Source organism: Micromesistius poutassou (genome assembly GCF_964030765.1).
Source record: "Micromesistius poutassou genome assembly, chromosome: 14".
Classification (NCBI taxonomy): Eukaryota; Metazoa; Chordata; class Actinopteri; order Gadiformes; family Gadidae; genus Micromesistius; species Micromesistius poutassou.
In genome coordinates, this window is record NC_140284.1 from 10,008,651 (window position 1) to 10,018,621 (window position 9,971).

At 47.6% G+C, this 9,971-nt stretch overlaps 1 protein-coding gene across 1 annotated transcript; it reads left to right on the forward strand.

Annotated features, from left to right (window-relative positions):
• Window positions 1-511: 511 nt before the first annotated feature.
• Window positions 512-9,680, forward strand: chn1 (chimerin 1; the record flags this gene model as incomplete). The annotated part of the gene is made up of 7 exons (XM_084478092.1): window positions 512-763; window positions 2,503-2,587; window positions 6,317-6,490; window positions 7,063-7,140; window positions 8,098-8,235; window positions 8,978-9,083; window positions 9,509-9,680. The coding sequence occupies 7 exons, from the start codon at window positions 512-514 to the stop codon at window positions 9,678-9,680; spliced, it is 1,005 nt and encodes a 334-aa protein (XP_084334218.1).
• Window positions 9,681-9,971: the final 291 nt, after the last annotated feature.

The window sequence follows — 9,971 nt, forward strand, 5'->3', positions numbered from 1 at the left end:
CACTCTTCTGTAGACAACGCGCTCCCGGGGAGCACATGAGCACCCGGCGCTGATGCCTATCTCCCTCAGCCTCTCGTCATCGTCATCATCATCATCATCATCATCATCATCACCACAGTCCTCCTCCTCCTCCTCCTCTTCATAGGAGCCGGCGCTGCTCTGAGCAGAGGAACACTTAATCTGCTGTCACAGGATTTTACTGAAATTTCTTCACCGCCTTGCTTCTGGAGCCATCGTTTCATGGTGTGAGGATTATGTTTGCGGTTTGAAACCTGGGCTGTTTGTGTGTGTAGTGTGTTTGTGTGTGTGTGTGTGTGTGTGTGTGTGTGTGTGTGTGACACCGATGTCTTGTTTACCCGGAGAAGATGTGAAGAGAGTAGCGCTCGGTGCCCACCCGCTCTAAGAGACCCTCTAAGAGACCCCCGCTCCCAGGCCCGCTCACTTCCCACCGGCGGACACTTCTCTCCCGTCCCCTTCCCTCTGGTGTTTCGACTCGCCCACGGCGACCGGCATGCCGTCTAGGGAGGCCTACGAGGGCCACAAAGGGGACAAGTCCCTGGTGCAGAAGGGCAAGCGTGAGGCCAACCAAGAGGAGATTTTGGCAGCGGCGCTGGGAATGAGGATGGGGCCCCAGAAACCGCCGGCCGCTCTCTGGCAGCCCCTCAAGCTGTTTGCCTACTCCCAGCTCACCTCGCTGGTCCGCAGAGCCACACTGAAAGAGAACGCCGCCGGCCCCAAGTACGACAAGGTGCACAACTTCAAGGTAAGACTGGGATTCCTCTAAACGGTCCAACCGTCTCCGGCTTTGAGACTTGATTGAGACAGTTGATGTGGCGGAGATGTGGCTGACTTGTTTTGTTTTGGTGTCCTGCTGCTCTGGCAGCTCTCGGTGTGTGAGGGAGTTGGGAGTTTGTGAGTGAGTGGGTGAGAGGATCAACAACAGGAGCTGTTGTGTTGGTCTGTCCAGAGTGGCTTCCTATCAGAGTAAAAGTGTGCGGCGGTAGGGTGTGTTGTTTGTGGAGAGGGGCAGATGGACGGATTAGGGCGACGGATGGGGAACACATTGCGGTGTGAGTGTTTGTATCTCTGTCGGGCTGTTTGTGTCGGGCCAGCCCTCACACTCCACTCTGCTGTTGTCGATATCTGATAGAGCAACACCAAGGGACACAAGCATTAACTGTTAAAGGCTTGGTTCCACCGCTAATGCACACCAGTTCCTTCCTGTTTCCGTGCGGGGTCGTATAATAATGATATAATGATCGTTATTAGATGATGCTCGCTACTGTACCACTGTACAGCAAACCTAATGACTTCCAGATGACGTCAAACCTTTCAGGATGGGTTGTTTTCTCTGTGTAAGAGGCTAATGCTGCTCAGAGAGCTTGGGTGTCCTGAGAGCTACCGTGTGGTGTGAGTGTTATGATCACAACTGAATGAAACAAAGCAACATGGGGCTTTGGTGTTTTGTTGACATGTTATGATGTAACATCCCGGTCGAGTGTGAAATCTGACCTAGCTACTGTTAGAATTCCTTTTGGCTTATTTCCTGCCTCTTATTGGTTTACTTATTACCAATGAACACAAAAAATCATAAAGTACAGTTAATATAACTTCTGTGGTACATCAAATTTTAACCTAAAAGAAGGAAAAATGGAAAAATTGGCTCCCTGATTTTCCTTGTGATTCTTTCTTCCAAACAAAAACATGACTGAGTAGTCAAACCAGTTCATGTGCAGGCCTATATCTTCCATCTTTAATTTGAATGTTTCCCTAGTCTTCCTCTTCCTCTTGCCTACTTGTTATCCAAATGTGGGGAAGCACCTAATTGGGATTGGCTCATTCCCATTCCCCTGCCTGGTTAGGGCCTTCCTGATTGGCTGGGTTGTTGTTACCTGGCGATGTTGTTCATTCCATTGCATATTTGAGTACGACAGCTCTCTCCTTCCATCACCCCGTAGCCTATTTCCATCGTGGGTGCTTAACCATGTAAACCATCATTAATATTTTGAGTGGCTGTTGAAACGGTAATCCTTACAAACACAGAGGGTCGTCTGCTTAATCTGCCCCACTCAAGACTATTATCATGCTTTCCTTATCTAGCCGGCCTGGGATATTCTGTATATCTGTTATCTGCTTTCTCTCTCACTCTGTCTCTCTCTGTCTGTTTCAATCTGTATCTCTCTCTCTCTCTTTCTTGCACTCTCTTTCTCTCGCACTCTTTCTCTTACTCGCTCTGTCTCTCTATCTCTTGCACTCTCTTACTCTTGCACGCTCTCTACCTCTCTCTCTCTCTCTCTCTCTCTCTCTCTCTCTCTCTCTCTCTCTCTCTCTCGCGCTTTCTCTTATCTCTCTCTTCTCTCTCTCAATTGTGTAAAGAATAAACCACAATCCCGTTATTTAAAAACAATGCCCACCCTTGGAACGTCATTGACCTATCAGGATTGAGTATTTAACAAGTCTGTGTGTATAAATAACACTAACCCGCTGTGTTCTGTGCTCCAGGTCCATACGTTTCGGGGGCCACACTGGTGTGAACACTGTGCCAACTTCATGTGGGGACTCGTGGCCCAGGGTGTCAAATGTGCAGGTACGTTTTGGTCTTCACAACACAAGGTGTTAGAGAAGATATCACTTTATTGTCCGATTTTTTTTCCACAAAAATCTCCTTTATCACAACGAGCCATAGCGAGACAGACATGATGACAATTTAACAGACATACATTCATAAAATGCATGTTTATACAACGTACAAAGCCATCCAATCATAAAAACAAGAAAAAGAGATTGCAGGCAAAGATGGTTTGCCCCTCCTCCCCCAGTTCAATAAAACAACAGCTAAATGAAACCGCAGGCATGATTGTGTCTCTCCCGGCCCTCGTATATATAACAGAATTAACTCTGGGCTCATATTGCAATAGTCTCTGTCTTCCGTGGAGGAATTGAGTTCAACCATCATATTTTATGTATTGCTCGGTATATTGGCTGAATAGGAGCTAAGGCGTTTAACTGAGTCTGACCTGTGATCCCACCACTAGTTTGACACCACTGGAAGGGTCACTCAGGGTTGCGTAATCGAGTGAAACGGGGCCTCAGTGGCTCAGAGTCGTTCTGCGATCATGTGATGTAATGAAAGCACAACACCCGTGCGTTAATACGGTTATTATAATCTGATTGGGTTTTTGGTTGAGCAATCGATTAGAGATTTAGTGCAAACGGAAAAAGCTGTTGCATAAAAGGATTAATTATGTGCTAATGAATAAGGTCAGCTTGATCAAAATGAAGATGAAATATATACATCTTTCTATCTGAACATGAAATTGTGTGAAGTAAAATTAATTAACGGAGAATTATTCGTAAACGATCTCTCGGCTAATTGATTGGGTTTGTTGTAAGTCCATATCAGAGCCTGTATTGTTGCAGTCTGCGGTTCTAATCCTTTCTAACAATGTTCCCGTTTGGGAATATTTGTGAAATTACACAAATGGGAAGAGAGCCATTAATAAACTGAACAAGCTATTGTTGGCTAGCTAGCTTGTCCTACTAGCTTTATGTACCATTGAAATGAAACGGTAAAACTGGTTTTCAGTTTAATATATTCAACTCAATCTATCTCTCCAGAGTTCAGGCCTTGGTTTCCCTACTAGTTATGATTGGGATTTAATTCTGGTTGCATATTGTGTAAATATATATTTTTTATTTAGTTAATTTTATTATATATATTTTGATTATCATTTTTAACACACATACTGTATTCCTTAAATTATATCTATGTTTAGCCCCCTATTATTGCACAAACACACAGTATTGGGAGTGAATCTCTGCTTCCAAGATTCATTTCCAAACCATCGGGTGAAAATATTGAATGTTTTATTGATGGAACTAAATGGGCCACACGTATGTGTGGGAGCTGGGACATTAATAATTGATGCGCTGGTTATAGAAAGCAGACAAAAGCAGAAAGAGAGCCACATCTGTGTTTAAAGTGGCCTTGTTGGCTCTTTCTTCGCCATTCCTTCGTACTCCACCATGGCGACCAGAATCTGGGGCAGAGCAGCAGACATTAGCATTCCTAAAGTCCTCTCCCACTGCCCGGGTCCCTCTTGTTGTCGCTTGGTGTCTCTCTGTTTGGGGGGGAGAACTGCTTCTGGCCGGGCGCCAAAAAGCAAGCGCTCTGCCACTGTCGGTGATTGTTGTGCCACATTTTCTCATCAGAGTTACGGCCCCCCTCCCCCCCAGCCACAAAACGCATCTGAAGGAAAACAAAGATGGCATGTCTGCTTAATGAGGAGCAGCTCTGAGCCAACGGGAAGGAACTCCACTTCCATGCGCATTCAGATTCATCAGCCTCAGCTCATCTGTCTCGCTCTGAGCGGACAGAAACATAACTCAACGCCTCGTCCAATCCCTGGCTGTTGGCGCGTCTCCAGATCTTTCTGTCATAGTGGTTGAGTGTGGATTGGATCGGTAGCGAACCGCCACCGACCTAGCCTGCAACGCTTTTTCATCACATTGTCCAAACATCTCCTCCAAAAACAAGGGCTTCCTTCCCAGTCCATCCCATAAACACACCAGCAGCCCTCGCCATGGTAACAGAGACAGAGCTGACCATGCAGTAAAGTAGCCTGCTCTTGTCTCCTGGCCCCTGTGTGTGTGTGTGTGTGTGTGTGTGTGTGTGTGTGTGTGTGTGTGTGTGTGTGTGTGTGTGTTTGACAGTGTGTGTTTGTGTGTGCGTGTGTGTGTCTCCCTTGGGTCCTGCCCCTCCCACCTCGCCCCCCCCCACCCTCCCACCTGGGACCCTGGGCCGTCAATGTGAACATTGGGCCAATTCCCCAACTAACAGGTCTGGGGTCTGATGACATGGGCCTCCCCCCCCCCCCCCCACTCCATTACCTCGCCTGTCTCATATCCTTAAGAGAATCATCCCTTAAAGTAATTACATTTCACAGCCAATGCATATAAATGCAGGCGGCATGTATTTCTCTGGGGGTCCCCTCTAATCCGAAATATATTTGGCGATAACAGAACAAAAAACATATCTGCTCTTTTTGCTATTTTGTTTACAAAAATAGAAGAAAAAAAATTGGATGTGATGTATTTAATTCAAGGGGCGCTTTGTTGAGAGAAGAGGGGGAAATAAATCCCCCATCAGGGCTTGGAGGAGGCTCAAAAGAAGCCACTGACTGAAGAGCTGGCCCATTTCTTTTAGTGTTGCAAACTAGGTCTGGTGTAGCCCGCAGCGCCTTCATCTCCGCTTCCAATGCTGTGTGTGTGTGTGTGTGTGTGTGTGTGTGTGTGTGTGTGTGTGTGAGCGGGGATCTGGAGGAGAAGGAAGCTAACTCTCCCTCCTCCAGGCCACATTGTTTTTAGTGTGTTGCTAATTCCCTATAAGAGCTTCCCTCTAAGAGAGAGAGAGAGAGAGTGAGAGAGAGCTCTGCAGCAGCTCTCTGTGGGCTGCAGGCTTGTGGACAAGGTTCTGGACAAGGTGAAACCTGCCCGGAACAGCCGGCTCCGGGCTTCCTCCACTGGAGCCAACACATGTGCACGCACACACACACATGTACTCTCACACACAAACACACACACAAACACACACGCGAGCACACGCACACAGTCACACACACAATTGAAATCAATGCCCCTACTTTTGCTTAGTGGACATCATCATTAAATCAGGAATCCAATGACGTTAAGACAGACCATGAATAATATATATTTTTTCATTATTATTTACTGAATTGTTAATTTGTCTAGTTATGTATTTTCCTTCCTTTATATTTTTTTCATTGGGCTGTTCTCCACACGGTCTCATTTTGTACCAGCTGGAACCAGAACACACCAGCGGCACAGAACCCCTGAAATGTAATTTCCTCTCCCTGTTCGCTGGCCCCTTTGTTGTGCTTGGTTGCTAAAGACACACAAGCCGCTGTGAAGGTGACTGTTCCCAGATCTGTATTCTATTCCGGTGCTCAAGGTGACTTCAATGACACGCCTGGCCGCTGACCAACCGCAATTTCCTGCGCCGCTATTGGACAGTTCCCCTGAGTTCCACTGACATTCTGAGAGCACACATTGAGGCAAAGGATTTAGCCCTTAGCAAGCACAATTATACATTCAAACAGGGCTAAATAGGAATATAATTAAATTAATTTAATAATCGCTTCGTTTAATAAGCATGAATAAATTCAGAGCTGTTATCTGAACAAACAAGATTTACTTTTTCTGTGTGTGTGTGTGTGTGTGTGTGTGTGTTCCGCTCTATCCTTCTGTCTCTGATTATTGCACCAATAAACCGCTCATCCTCTCTCTGTTTCCACAGACTGCGGGATAAACGTGCACAAACAATGCTCCGCCGCGGTGCCAAACGACTGCAAGCCCAACCTGAAGCACGTGCGCAAGGTGTACAGCTGCGACCTCACCACGCTGGTGAAGGCCCACAACACGACGCGGCCCATGGTGGTGGACATGTGCATACGGGAGATCGAGTCCCGAGGTCAGTTGGTTCACAAAATGGCCGCCCAACTGCCGTCCGAAGGGTTTCTAGTATTTGAAATGTCCACTCGGCCCCTCCCTGTGTGCTTCGCGCCCATCCTTCCATTCACTCCTTTGTTTACTTTCTTTTCAATTAAAAATATGTGTTATTGATGTATGAATCAATTTGAAGGACTCGTTCTCGTAACTGACTTGTTGTTATGATTTCACAGCGTTATGGTTGAAGGGTCTGGCGATGGTGTCGGTAATTGTACACACGTAATTAGAAATGGACTCTCCCGTTTCCTGTTCAGTGGAATCACTCAGCTATGCAGGAGGCTCATGGCATTCTCATTGTCTGCCCTCCAACACACGACTAATTCCACTTTTGATTTATGTCTTTATTACTTAGCCCAGTGGTGTGGAAAATGATTTTGTCCATATTGTTCTCCTCCGCAATATTGTGTCTCGCCACTCATTTCCTGCTGCATATTCAAAAGCTTTTCAAGGGCGTTTCCCTGATTGTCAACATGATGGAGTGTCTTAATGTGATATCGCTGCTCACGCCCCCTCAATGTGCTCTGCCCTCCCCAGGTCTGAAGTCCGAGGGCCTGTACAGAATATCAGGCTTCAGCGAGTCTGTGGAGGAGGTCAAGATGGCGTTTGACAAAGGTATCCACGGCGACATGCGATTTATATTATGGATTATTTCAAGATGGAGTTTGACAGAGGTATCCACGATGACATGCGATTCGTATTATTGATTATTTCAAGATGACGTCTGACAAAGGTATCCACGGGGACATGCTATTTATATTATAGACTTATTTGTCTGGGTCCTTGTCTATGTGACACCCGCGCTGCCATTCCACCCATAAGTGTGGGATAGCATACTTGACGCGACCGCCGCCAGTGGCGTGCGGTGGCGTGCTTACATAAGAGCCATAAGGGGGAAGGTAAAATCTGGGATTAGGCAGAAAGTGCCATATTTGTGGAGGATTAGCATCCATCTGGGAGCCCTAGGCCCAGCAGTGGGCTCCTCTCTGGGGCAGACTCGGGACAGAGCAGAGTGGGGAGAGAGTGCTCCACAAAGCAGAAGAACATTTTCTAATTTCATTAAACACAGCACCATATCAGCACCCCTACGGCCTCGGAGAGCCACCGGAAATAGGCTTTCACCCCCACACCGGCTTGGTTGGTTAGACTTTTAGCCATTTCAAGGCAAACCTTTTGGAAATCGGGCGGAAAAATAAAAAGCCAATTCCAGAGTGCGAGCGTCTGTGTGGGGGGAAGATGAAGCGTGACAGAGTCAGTCATTCCAGCTCAGAGCCCTGTGATGTTCCATCCTCCAGAGCAAGTAGGCCAGCTCTCGTAGCGCCGCCGCGCGTGTCTGTGGGAGAGCCAGAATAAAGCCGGCCGAGCGAGTGATAGCAGCCACTTTATATTCAGAGAGAGCTGAGAGGGGGCTCTGAGTTATTTTCTCCTCCTCCTCCTCCTCCTCCTCCTCGCGGGCAGAAGCGCAATCTCTTTATTCCTGCGTGGCGGTGCTGACGTAGGCGGTTTCTCTGCAAAGCTCATCTTTCCTCTCTTTCTCTCTACTCCTTTGTTTCATCTAATTCCTCTCAACAGACGGGGAGAAGACAGACATCTCGGTGGACGCCTACGAAGACATCAACATCATCACGGGCGCTCTGAAGCTGTACCTCAGGGACCTGCCCATCCCCATCATCTCCTACGACGCTTACCCCCGCTTCATCGAGGCTGCCAGTAAGTACGGCGTTCTCCGGTGTGACGTCTGCCCATCCGTCAGCCCCACCTTACGTAACCACAACACCGTAGCCGACAATTAGCAGAGAGACGTGGGTGAACACGTGCTGCTGCGTCAGCCGCTGGTAACTCATGGTAATCGTTCGCGGGAGGAGGGGGGAGTGGAGGCTCGCTGGAAGGTGATAGGTCAGGCTGCTCCTGGGAGGAAGTGGTCTGTAACTATCCCCCCCCCCCCCCCCCCCGCCTGCTCCACAGCCACCAGTAATCACGCAGCCTCCCAAACACGACGTATGGGTGTTTAAACAGAACACCTAGGCTATTTTTAGATGCTGCTACTGTGCTGTGTTAGAATGTACTACTGTGCTATACTGTACGATACTATACCTTAAGATACTAATAGATTCAGTACTATACTGTGCTGTACCATAATTCTATACTATAATAATATACTTTACTATACTGTGTTGTACTATAATACTATACTATACTGTGCTGTACTGTACTATAATACTATACAAAGCCAGATCTCTATCTGGTCTGGTCATGTACCAGGAGATGAGGTTCTGCGGTGGTGATGTAAAATGAAAAGCCAGGGCAGCATCAGTGCAGAAGAGCGTTGTGTTTAGCAGTCTTCATCTGCAGCGTTCCACTCTAGTTCCCTTTATAAAATAGAGTTAGTCGACTCTTCGGGTCCGCGGTGGCTTTTGTTCTAACGGCGATACCGCTCCCTTCTTCGTGTCAGAGATCGATGAACCGGAGAAGAGGCTGGAGGCGCTTCGAGAGGCCATCGCCCTGCTGGCCCCGTCACACAGCGAGACGCTGCAGTACCTCATGGTCCACTTAAAACGGTACGCCAAACCCTGACCCACACACACACACACACACATGGCCTCAGCGCTGTTACACAGCCGTCAGACTACACAACACCTCAGGCGAGGGTTGTAGCCTATCATGACTCTCTCGCTCTCTCTCTCTGTCCCTCTCTCTCCCCCCCCCCAACCCGAACCCGCACACACTGGACAATGTGCAATTGCGTAATATTTAGTTATTTATATCTACCTCTTTTTTATATGCAATTTCAATTGCGTGCAATATTGCTCAATTTTGATTTACTTATTGGATTAACTTTTACTGTTTGTCCATTTTGATGTTGTCTGTGGACTGACTTTGTGAGCTACTGGATACCTGAATTTCCCAGAGGGGATAAATAAAGTATCCATCTATCTGTCTCTACTGTGACACTAAAGTGGGCTGTAACCCGTACCTTCCACAGGGTGGCGCTCCACGAAGAGCACAACCTGATGAATGCCGAGAACCTGGCCATCATCTTCGGGCCGACCCTGATGCAGGCGCCGGACATGGACGCCCTGAAGGCCCTCAACGACATCCGCTACCAGAGGCAGGTGGTGGAGCTGCTCATCAAGAAGGAGGACGTGCTCTTCTGAGCGGAGCGAACATCAGGAAGACCCACGCTTGTTTTTTTGGTTTTCAGCATGGTGATTCTCATCGTCTTCATTCTTCTTCTGTAAAGACTTCGCGGTACGGTTATTTAATACGTTTTTGTTTTTCGTGACAGCCGAGTGCTGATCCTAACACTTTGTTTTTGTTTCTCTGGTGTTTTGGGGGTGCAGGTGGGGCACCCCACCTTGTTTGTATCTACGTGTGTCTCCCCATTTTTGTCGGGGGATTTTTAGGTGGCGGATGGGCCAGCATGCATGGTGCGCAGTCCTTTTTCT